General features: G+C 36.1%; 1 protein-coding gene across 7 annotated transcripts in view; it reads right to left on the bottom strand.

The window, feature by feature from the left end:
* The window catches only part of srcin1b (SRC kinase signaling inhibitor 1b), a 52,967-nt gene that overhangs the window by 19,653 nt on the left and 20,916 nt on the right, over nt 1-12,398 (bottom strand). For 5 of the 7 annotated variants that reach the window (XR_016149239.1, XM_089125700.1, XM_089125696.1 and 2 more), the window contains 9 exons: nt 10,498-10,699; nt 7,592-7,926; nt 5,928-6,700; nt 4,658-4,741; nt 4,446-4,486; nt 3,050-3,073; nt 2,116-2,276; nt 799-974; nt 587-717 (listed from right to left, as the gene is read on the bottom strand). Coding sequence is in view for 5 of the 7 variants with exons in the window: in XM_089125700.1 (XP_088981826.1) it covers nt 587-717; nt 799-974; nt 2,116-2,276; nt 3,050-3,073; nt 4,446-4,486; nt 4,658-4,741; nt 5,928-6,700; nt 7,592-7,926; nt 10,498-10,699 (1,927 nt within the window). In the remaining 2 variants the exon portion in view is untranslated. The remainder of the gene's footprint in view (nt 1-586; nt 718-798; nt 975-2,115; nt 2,277-3,049; nt 3,074-4,445; nt 4,487-4,657; nt 4,742-5,927; nt 6,701-7,591; nt 7,927-10,497; nt 10,700-12,398) is intronic. The other 2 variants (XR_016149241.1, XM_089125698.1) reach the window with 1 other exon arrangement.

Raw genomic sequence — 12,398 nt, 5'->3', positions numbered from 1 at the left:
TTTTTATTCAATCAAAAACATGGCGCACAACCAATGTATTCTGACTCCTGAATGAATGTTCTGTTCAGTGAATTAAAAAACATATTGCACGAGCGATGTGCGAAGAATGAGTTATTATGATTCCTGAAGTAATTACTTTTAAACGCCATGTTTTAGTGAATCAAACACATGCAGCGGAACCAGTGTACTACGATTCCTGGAAGAATGACTCTTGAGTTGATTCGTTTAAGTCAATCAAAAACATACTTCACAACCAGAGTAATCCAATTTACAGCTATGAAACGTTTTTTTTTTTTAGTGAATCAAAAACATCCAGCGTGACCAGTTTGGTCTGAGTCCTGAACAACTGATTCTTGAATCAGCTCTTTTTAGTGAATCAAAAACATACAGCTCAACCAGTTTAGTCCGAGATGACTCTTATGAATCTTTTTGTTTTTTTGTCTCAAAAACATGCAGCAAAACCAAATGTAGTCTGACTCCAGAGTGAATGATTCTTTTGAGTCTCTATGATAAACATGACACCAGGATAATGACATAATGTGTGGTTCTGTATGCTTATGAGTCCTCCTTTTCATCGCTCACTCACTCTTGAGGTCAGTGACGGTCTCTCCCAGTCTCCTGAGTTCCAGACTCTTCTGTTCTATTTCCTGTTCTGTCACCAGATGATGGTTAAGCCCCGCCCCCAGCCTCATCTCCTCCACAGAGCGCTCCAGATCGCTGCAAGCACAGAGGAACACGTCGCATCAGGGGAAATAAATCATGTTTTTCAGCATGTGTGCAGCATTTCGAGGTACTCACTGTAGCTGTTGTATAATAAGCTCTTCTTCGTTAAGATAACGTAGCCTCTCTTCTTCAACAAGAAGTCGTTGACGCTGTAATGGATCTTCTTGTGTCCGAGATGCCTCGATCAGACACATTCCCAAATCAGACTCCGTCTGCCTCAGTAACGCCTGAACTGAATCCTGGTTTTGCAGCTGCAAGACATACACAGACATGCAAGCTTGTAAAATTACACACTTTATACAGTATACACTCACCTAAAGGATTATTAGGAACACCATACTAATACTGTGTTTGACCCCCTTTCTTAATTCTACGTGGCATTGATTCAACAAGGTGCTGAAAGCATTCTTTAGAAATGTTGGCCCATATTGAGAGGATCGCATCTTGTTGATGGAGATTTGTGGGATGCACATCGAGGGCACGAAGCTCCTGTTCCACCACATCCCAAAGATGCTCTATTGGGTTGAGATCTGGTGACTGTGGCGGCCATTTTAGTACAGTCAACTCATTGACGTGTTCAAGAAACCAATTTGAAATGATTCGAGCTTTGTGAGATGGTGCATTATCCTGCTGGAAGTAGCCATTAGAGGATGGGGACATTATGGCCATAAAGGGATGGATATGGTCAGAAACGATGCTGAGGTAGGCCGTGGCATTTAAACGATGCCCAATTGGCACTAAGAGGCGAGAGTGTGCCAAGAAAACATCCCCAACCATTACACCACCACCACCAGCCTGCACAGTGGTAACAAAGCATGATGGATCCATGTTCTCATTCTGTTTACGGCAAATCATCTGAATGTCTCAACAAAAATCGAGACTCATCAGACCAGGCAACATTTTTCCAGTCTAAAACTGATGACAAGATTTTATTACTTAAGACATTATTCATAATCATTTAAACACAATGAAGATGTTGTTGTAAGTTAGAAGTTTTGCCATTCATCTAGAAGGAAATTTTATCCTCACAATGCGCACAACATTATATACACAGCAAAAAAGTAATTTTTTTTATATAAAATAACACCAAATGTCCCCATATATAATACACACTAGTGCACAAAAATATTATTTAAAAAGTATAATATCTAAATAAATACATATACTATATATAAAATAAATATATTTAAAAATTAAAATAAATAAATCAGACAGTATACTATATATATATATATATATATATTCACTATTTACTATTAATAAATAAAAAACTGACTGAATAAACATATATTATTAAAAAAATATTGAATATATTAAATATTTAAAAAATAAAATCAGATAAAATACACACCAAAGTTTTGAGAAAAGACAAACACACAAAAAAGCACAGACCTGTAACTGTCGTAGTTGTGTGAGCTGTTTGCGCAGTTCAAATGTGTGTTGCTGCAGGTCAGTAAGGTGCAGCTGCATCTGTGAACGGGACATTGCTATTGGCTGACTGACTCCAGTGGGCGGGGGGGGCATCAGGGCCAGAGGCGCCGACGGTGACGACACTACCAATCCACAGCAGCAAAAGGCATACATCAAACATAAAAGGTACTGTAATGGTGAAATTTGATCATCTATCAACCTATAAGTCATTCTCTGTTTCTCAAAATATCCGATTTTCATATCAACCACAACAGAACAACAAAAGACATCTGATTCTTTGTCTTGATTTGTACAATACGAGTCACATCCAAAAAACAAGCCATCTACGATACTTTTATATTCATGCAACATACATTCAAATTCAGATCCTTATGTTTGCATATACATTCACACCGTCATATAATCTCAGAAACAGACTCTGATGTATTTATTAGATCATTTTAAGATCTGGGAAAGGAAGAGAAAACATTACACTGACATTCAAGAGTGTTAGTGGGAGTTTCCACAAACAACAAAAACATTCCGGGATAATCCATTAGACAGACATATATGCAGAGCCTATAAAAGTGTACACCTCACCTCACTGGACTTTTTGTGCAACATAATAATACTAATCATCATTATGCATTTAATTGAGAATTTTGTCACTTTATAATTCTAAGTGAAATGAATTAAACATAAAAGTCAAAGGAGGTGAATACTTTTTATAGACACTGTATATACATACACAGAGGGTTTCCAAACTCCAGGATCTGGGATCCCTGAAAACAGACATTCTTTACACACTCCTGACGCAAGATTGCAATGCACAAATCGCAATGCAACACAATCTGTAATGCAACAGATGTAGGGGAAACCGAGAAAATGACAGACAACCAAACATACAGAAATATACCTTTTTTCTTTCTAAACCTTCCAGCTGAAATAAATAAAATATAACCAGTTAACTGTCCCAAAATAATATATTCTAGTGTACAATAAAGTATAATAAAAAAATATAATATATATACATATAAATATTATGACAATATAATTATAAATTATAATTATATTACATTATATAACAAATAATAAAAAAACACATAAAAATATATAATTAAAAATAATAATGCATTTATTATAATTTATAATTAATCGGACTTCATATTTAATATAAATTAAAGTCAGTTAAAATTATTGTCAGTATTATAATTTGTAATAAATCTGACTATATATAGTATTTAATACTGGCAATAATTTTAACTGACTTCCATTTATATTAAATATGAAGTCCGATTAATTATAAATTATAATTATATTACATTATATAACAAATAATAAAAAATATAAAAATATATAATTAAAAATAATAATTATTATAATTTATAATGAATCGGACTTCATATTTAATATAAATGGAAGTCAGTTAAAATTATTGCCAGTATTAAATACTAGTCAGATTTATTCTAAATTATAATGCATACACAAAATAAAGACCATAAATTATATAATAAATATTAAATAAAAAAATCTAAATAAATATACATTAGCAATATATAATACAAATATAATAAAATAATATTCAGTGTCTTATTCAGTATTCAATCAGGTTTAAAATGTTAGAAGACCTGACATGAACAAACACATTTTTCTAATTAATTTACATTACTGACACTCAAATCATGAACTCATGAAGTCATGGACTACTGGCATGAACACAAATAATCATTAGCTAATGTAAACCAATCCAAACGAGCATCATTACTGATCATACTGCGGTCCTCGAGGACTAGGCCTGCCCGCTTCTATCGTTTAGATAAGCATTCTTCAGTGCCTCGCACAGTTGTGCCTTATTAACATCATGCATGATTCACTCATTTAATGACCTGTTAATTGATACGCCTATTCCGCATCACTTAAATGTTCTTGCGAACATAATTAGTTTAGTAGCAGCTATTCTAAAGCACAAACAGTTCAAGCCTTGTTGAGACATTGCAGTCACCTACTGATGTCAATAAGATTTATTTATTAATAAACTATTATAAACTGAACAGTGCTCATGCATTAATAAGATAGGCTTATGTGTCATTGTTTTCATTTTGATGGCGTTTGTTAGTGTGGTATTGTGTAAATCATGCACTAAGAAGAGGAAAACTACAGGCGACGACAACACAGATTCATTATTTATTTACATTATGTATCTGTCAGAATAGATGTTTCTATCTTCTGGATCATCTTAGGATTTTTACACTATTGTAAGAGAGTTTGCCACAAAGCCATATTCACACACATTCAAACAGTATAGTACTCACTCTCTGGTGCAGAGCAGTCGCTTGCTGTTTCTGCCTTCTCACTGCAAGACAAACATAATAAACACATCTTCATGGAGCGCACACACACACCATTTACATGCTCATTACATGCACATTAAAATGAGTGTTGACTGCTTTGACCATCATTCAAAAGTTTCAGGTTTGATAGTGATATTCAATGGTATTATTGAACTGAAGATCGGATTTCTTACGGGCTGTCTGGTCCACGGGTCAAAACACTCTGAACCAGTCCGGTTAGACTGGCTATCTGCTTCTCCATGGCCTCCATACGATCTCTACAAATATCAAATACCATTATGCACATACAAAATTGGTAAAAATTAAAGTTAAAGCAAACCATGCTGAAATATGGAGCCCTAAAGGGACATGGTAATGGGGGAAAAAAGAGAGAGAAATGGGAAGTTTTGTTGCATTTGCTCACAAAACTTTGCAAAACTGTTTACTCTCTAAAAAATGCCGGGTTGTTTTAACCCAATATGGACGAACCCAGCCATTGGGTTAAAAATGTCATTTAAAAATGTAACCCAACGGCTGGGTTCGTCCATATTTGACCCAAATTTGGGTTAAAACAACCCAGCATTTTTTAGAGTGTACATTCCCAGAAAACCCTATTAAATAAAACGAGTGGGTGTATAGAGCAAGACCGATATATCGGCTGGCCGATATTATCGGCCGATATTAGGCATTTTCCAAACTATCGGTATCGGCAGTTACAATGGCCAATAAATTAATATTTAAAAAATAAAATAAAAATGGACGAAACACGCTTGAACCATGTCATAAGTGTTGGAGTTGTATAGTTTGTCCACCAGAGGGCACTCTACACCGTCCCTGTTGGCAACACACGTTGAGTTGATTACGAGACATACATTGCTTGAATAACAATTAAAAGAACATCCCCATCAGCTCTCTTAACTCAAATAAGCATGACAAAATATCATGTCCAGTTTTGCTGCTGTTAAATAAGCCGTATATTTTACAATTTGCAGTATGACGTTATCCATTGCTAAATTATGGCTCATCATAGACTAGCTAACCACAAAGCTAGCAAATGCCACTATCATCAGTCTGTTCTGTTGTGACCATAAAAGAACAAGTTTCTTTTTAAAAGGCGTTATCATATTATTTTAGTTAAAACTCATTAATAACTACAAATAACTAATGTTAGGGAAATCTGTTAATGTTTTGTTGCGCGTTTCAGAAAAAAAATATATATATCGGCCGATATATCGGAATATTGGATTTTAAAACCAACAAATATTTGTATCGGTATCGGCCTTCAAAATCCTTTATCGGTCTGGCTCTAATATTTACCATTATAGGGTGGTTGTGTCCACACACTGCCGACACACATTTATGTTCATACATCATGTAAAAGTGAATTTTGCTGTCCCGTTAAAGTTGCATGACTAGTTTGCCAGCTATTTTTGGATGTTTCAGGAGAGTAGAATTGACTCTTACCTGGTTTCTTCGTTTCCAGATAATGTTGAACCGTACACTGGCATCGGCCCCCCGTCTCCTCCGGGGCCCCCAAGCATACATATCTGCTCCAGAGGTGGTCCTCCAGGACGATTCTTGGGGCTCTCTATGTACACAGTGCCATCTTTCCGAAACCCGTGCCTCCCAGGGGACCCTCGTCCTGGGTGACTCCCGTACGGATCCCTGCCGTCAGACAGTTTTTGAGGCGAGGCTGGAGGTAGGGTGCGGAAACCCATGGTGGCATACGGATCTGCGTATATGGGACCACCGGCCCTGTAGAGGGCGCCCTCGAGCTCACACTGTAATGCCGCGGCAGGGTATCCAGCAATTGAGCGTACGGATCCACGGCGGTAAGCCAAAGCTTGCTGTGAGGCCACGCTGAGCCGAGGATCCTGGACCAGCGTGTACGGGTCTGCGTATATCGCTTCGTTTTTTAGCAACACCACGCTCTTCGATGACGATGTCATTTCCTCATCCGGTTTCACATCACGTCGTTCCAGAATTGCACTTGGGGAGGAGCAAAATGCAGGGTGGGCCTGCTGGGGGGCGTGGCCTCCTTGGTGGGTGTGGTGTTGGTGTTGATAGGGGTGGAGCTGTGGCGACTGATGGGGACCCGCGTAAGAGGACGGACGCCCACCGGTGTAAGAAAGACGGGATTGGGAGCGCGACGGGGAACCAGAGGGAGAAGAGGAAGACGGGAGTGTGTTTAAACGACGCGTGGGAGACGACTCCCTCGAGGTGTACACCAGTTCTCTCTGGAGAGAGAGACAGAATGGAAAAGGGGAAGACAGGAGGAAGTAAATGCATATGACATATGACAAGATAAATTCCATGCTACTGCATGTTTTCTCTGTCATACACACACACACACACACAATAGATTCTTCTTCATCATCACTATACTGTGAAAACGATGTAAAAATGTTTGTGAAAGAAGTCTCTTATGCTCAACAAGGCATTGTTAAAAAAATATTTTCTATTTGAATATATTTAAAAATGTATTCCTGTGATCAAAGCGGAATTTTCAGCCTCATTACTCCAGTCTTCAGGGTCACATGATCTTTCACAAATCATTCTAATAGGCTGATTTGCTGCTCAAGAAACATTTATTATCAGTATCAATGTTGAAAACAGGTGTGCCACTCAATATGTTTGTGGAAAGCGTGATATTTTTGATGAATAGAGTTCAAACGAACAGCATTTATTGAAAATAGAAATCTAGTCACATTTTTTTAAATCAATTTAATAATTTCTAGCTGAACAAAAGTCTTAATTTCTTTCCATTTTTTTTAATGACCCCAATCTTGAATAGTACTATCAAGTTTTAATGGTATGCATATATAACATTTTGTGTTTTAAGGTAAAAAGCATGAATTACCTTAGTATAAATAACAATTTATGAAGAAAATGTCCTTCTAAAATAAAAATACATGCGCTTTTACAGTAAAATTAAGTTTCATGTAAATAATGTATGAATTACTATATAATTTAAGGTGAAAATTAATTAATTTATATTCATTAATTTATGAATAATTATTTAATCTTTTGAAAAATATAGTTATGTTTTTGTTATTAGCTACCTACATTTTTGACATCAAATAAATGATGAAATGTTTGTTCCTAACCGCTGTGTCCCACACACTCACCCGCAGGTCTCCGTTGGCGATGTGTGCGTGGTGTACGGGGTGGGCTGCGTGCTGTGCGTGCGGTGCGTTGTAGTGTGTGTCTCGTATCGGAGCTTCTCTGCAGTAGATCTTGATGAGGCAGCGGTCGTGAATGTCACGAGGGTCCTCCAGCTCGTAGAAGATGTTGCGCGCCTCGTCCTTGATGAGGAGAGCCGTGCCGGGCGAACGCAACGCGCCCATCGTCAGTTTCTGAGGGAACATGTGCACGATGAGCGCGTGAAGCGTCTCCATGCTCGTCAGCTCGTGAGTGATGTGCACCCGCCGCGTCTCGTCACCAAACTGCAAAAACAACACCGCTAGAAAAAAGACAGGAAAAAAAAAAATCGATTAAGCTTAAATTTTATATTCCGTACAACAGCACAACTGTGAGTCTATGTTGCTTTAATAAACAAGTGATTTATCTGTTTTGTTCACGTGCCTTGTAATCTTGAATTAAAATAACTTCCCTTCTCTCTTGCAGCGACATCTCTTTTCTTTTCTGATGGTGTGTTTACTGGTGTGAGGGCGGGGCAACCTGTCACTCACATGACATTGACCAATAGCAAACCACAACCATCCAATCAATTCCCCGTTGACAAGTCCCGCCCTACATTTGTTCTTGTTTTTTTTTTTTAATTTCAAGAATTACAATTATCGTAAGGAATACTACCTAATTAATCTTCTTCTTCTGTTAGCTAAATTTAGTATCCATAAATGTAAATTTGGAGGAAACAAGCTTTAATTTTAAGAGCAGAAATTCAACAATACCTAAAAACAATACTGGGTTTGAAAAATAAGAAAGCTGCAAAATGTGTATCTATATGTAAACATTTTCACATTTTTGTTTAACTTAAGTTTGTCACTGCTTTGTTTCTTTTCATGTTTTTTTTTTACATTTGTTCTTGTTCCAGAAGCCGTTTCACTTGGATATACGTCACATCACAACTTCCGTTTGATGCCGACTTTAATATTGACTAACTGACATTTAAAAAACAATATGGACAGCGGTGATGAACACTATCACATAACTGCAAGTCTCTGTTACAAACAATAGACAACTGCAGTGATACAAGAGTGAAACGCTCTGCTACACAAAATATTGAATGCCACTCGTCCAGTCATATTAGTCAAACTAACTGAATGTAATTGATTTTGTCAGACTCAGGCTGGATAGTTGCATAACTGCTAAGAGTGTATAACCTGTTAACTGTCACCCCCCCTTTTTTGAATAGACATGAAAATGCACATTTCGAACTTAAATGGTTGTAATTCATGAATGCTTTGGAATATAGACATATGACTGGTCTTGTTTTAAAGAAGACATTTGGCAGATTTTTGTAGAAGTGAAATAAATTAATAAAGTGAAACATAAAAAAAGTTATAGAAGTTTGAGTTTATGGAAATGTACAATGTAAAAATATTAATTATTCATATTTTACATAAAATATATATTTTCAAAACCTGGGCTACTCTAAAATGGCAGAAAGATCAAAGCCAAAAATCTGAACAAGTTGTGTTTCAAATTTTAGGTTGATATCTCAAAAAATGAGCTTTCAGTAAGATTTTGTTTGAGCGCAGTACCAAACTTTTTCACTAGGGCACAATCAGACTCCATTACTGCCCATATAAGGGCGCCTGCATTTCCATTCGTGTTTGGAGTGATATGAACCATTATTTTCACAATTTTCATACAATTTCTGAAGTAGAGATCCTATTCAGGAGTAGCATGGGAAGTTTGGCAGATTTTTATATGAATTGAACCTCTAAGAAACACATACAAAGAACACGCATGTAAGTCATAGCTAGCTGCCACGTCACAAATGGTGAATTTATTATTTTTTTTCTTGATATTTTAAACTTTTCAGACCTTTTTTTTCCAAAATAATTGAATGGATTCTATCTTTTAAACTTTTGGCATGAAAACAAACTGAGGTATCTACCATTTTTTCATGATTTTTCATGTTTACTGCTATTTTAAAACAAAGGTCTGAACACGCCTTATGAGTATGAAAATATTCTTGTTTTATATTGATAAATTATGGCTCCTCTGTAATATATTTTGAAAATCAGTCACCAAATATGGAAACTAGAGATTGTAAGCTTTCAAATGATATATAGTTTGTCAATATTATTTAAGGTATTTACTAAGATATTATTGTTTTAAAAATATAGTGGCAAACGTCCCACCTGTGGGACGGTGACAGTTAATTAAACTCCCTCTTCAATCCAGCCAGAACATAAACAGCAAAAATGGCTTTTTTCATTGCATTCAAATTACAGTTTATGCATTCCCTGATAATCAAACCCACGACACTGATATTGCTATGGCACCATGCGCTATATTTTTACCAATATTTCAGTCTGTTTAAGATTTATGCATTTCAATTTTAAGAAAAACTATCATCATTTGTAATTTTTTTTAAATGAATTAATACTTTTATACAGCAAAGATTAAATAAATTTACAGTAAAGACATTGATCAGGTTTACATCATTTATAATGTTACAGTTTCCATAAAAAAATAAGCATCACAACTGTTTTCAACATTGATGATAATCAGAAATGTTTCTGAAGGATCATGTGACACTAAAGACTGACTTATATTAAAATAGAAAACAGCTATTTTAAATTGTAGACTTGTTGTTTAACTACTGCGCTCTGTTACCGGTAGGCGTGGCCTCCTAGGGCATTCTGGGAGTTGTCTTTCATCCACATAAGCCAAAAATACATTTTATGGCTTTTCTCAGTCTAGAAAGCTCCAAACTCAAAAATAATTTCACATTTCTTCTACATAACTGACCCATTTTAAATGCACATTCATCTTTCCAGAGGTGAAGTATCCCTTTAAATGCTATAAAAGTGTGCATGTGGCACTGACTGCATCATACCTGGTGCTCTCAGTTTGGCTTGGCTGGGCGATCGAGCCAGTGGAAGACTCTGCCTGAGGATGTTGGAGCGACTGAAGCCCAGCGGAAGCTCAGCGTCGGCCATGCTTTCCAAACTCTCCGCAGACGCGTAACAGAGTCGCCCTCCTGCTTGCTCGCCCAGCGACTGTTGCTGGAGCCCCGCCGGGCCCCGTGGAGTCCTGGCCTGCAGGAGAGGGAGGAACAGTGAGGGTAATGATAGGTTACCTGTGTTGGGAAGGCAAAAGCCCATCTAGGGAAAATTAGGATGTGTGTGTGCCTGTGTGGAGTCGTGCAGTGAAAGAAAACCCATACAGGCAAAATCATTCTTAAATCATGCTGATGACATGATCATGTCGGCTCGACTGATGCTGTCACTGAACCAAAAGCACACAAACCAAATATGAAAACAACTCAAATTCATAGATGTTCACTCAGATTCATATAGATTTACACTGTTGTATTATTTACATAAGTCTCTTATGCTCAACAAAGGCTGCATTTATTTGATCAAACATATAGTAATAATATTGTGGAATATTATTACATTTTAAAATAGCTGTTTTCTATTTGAATATATTTTAAAATGTTATTTATATCCTGTGGTCAAAGCTGAATTTTCAGCATCATTAATCCAGTCATCAGTGTCACATGATCCTTCAGAAATCATTATAATATGCCGATTTGCTGCTCAAGAAACAATAAATTTCAAGATTGATATTAAGATATTTCTTGATATTAATGAAATATCAAATTGAAATATCAAAATATCAAATCTTGATATCAAATTGATATTAAGATATTTTAAGAATTTTCAGCATCATTAATCCAGTCTTCAGTGTCACATGATCCTTCAGAAATCATTATAATATGCCGATTTGCTGCTCAAGAAACAATAAATTACAACATTGATATTAAGATATTTCTTGATATCAATGAAATATCAAATTGAAAAATATCAAAATATCAAATATCAAATTGATATTAAGATATTTTAAGAATTTTCAGCATCATTAATCCAGTCTTCAGTGTCACATGATCCTTCAGAAATCATTATAATATGCCGATTTGCTGAAAATTCTTTAGAAAACAGCATGTATTTAAAATTGTGTACACTATAAATGTCTTTACAGCCACTTTTGATTAATTTAATGCACCCTCGCTGAATAAAATTATTAATTTCTTTAAAAAAAAAAGAAAGAAAGAAAAGTGACCCCCAAATTTTTGAACAGCAGTGTACGTATTGAAACAAAAAAAAATCCATTTAAAATATCCATTTGAAAACATTTAAAATAAAAAAAATATATTTCAATTTACAAATTATAAACATAAAACTAGAGCTAAAATTGAAATAATATAATTCAAACTAATTGTCAAACAGTTTAACAGACGGACAACTGCAAACACACACATTTTCAAGAGGAAATGTTTCTACTCACACCAATATCTGCTTTCTAAATCTCAGTAAAGCACACGTGGAGGTCAGAGATGTGGCTGGACATAACAGTGAAAGTTTTCAGTCGTAAGAAACCTTCTTGGCCACACTCTTCCTGCGCCTCTGATTGGCTATCAGTATTCTGCCCAATCAGAATGTGTGAAATCTTGACTGACAGGACAGATGTTTGCAGCTGTGCCGCTCCATGCCAAATTCCACGTGTTAACGGTCCTGAAATGCCATTCTTCTGAGAGATGTAATCAGGAATGTGTTCCCAACATCTATTTACAAACCTAATAAACGTACCAGTGTGGCGATATATGGTTTAAGACATGATTCTGGTGAGACTGCACCATGCAAAAGTCTCAGCATCATTGATTCCCTCCTCATCTATCCCTATGGGCAACAGGTTAATAGCTTCACAATAAGTGTGAATTAACCTCATTTCCCT

This window comes from Pimephales promelas, chromosome 22 (genome assembly GCF_988280905.1).
Source record: "Pimephales promelas chromosome 22, fPimPro1.hap1.1, whole genome shotgun sequence".
NCBI classification, from domain to species: Eukaryota; Metazoa; Chordata; class Actinopteri; order Cypriniformes; family Leuciscidae; genus Pimephales; species Pimephales promelas.
Note: the sequence above shows the minus strand (reverse complement) of the source record. Positions and strands in the feature narration are given on the sequence as shown.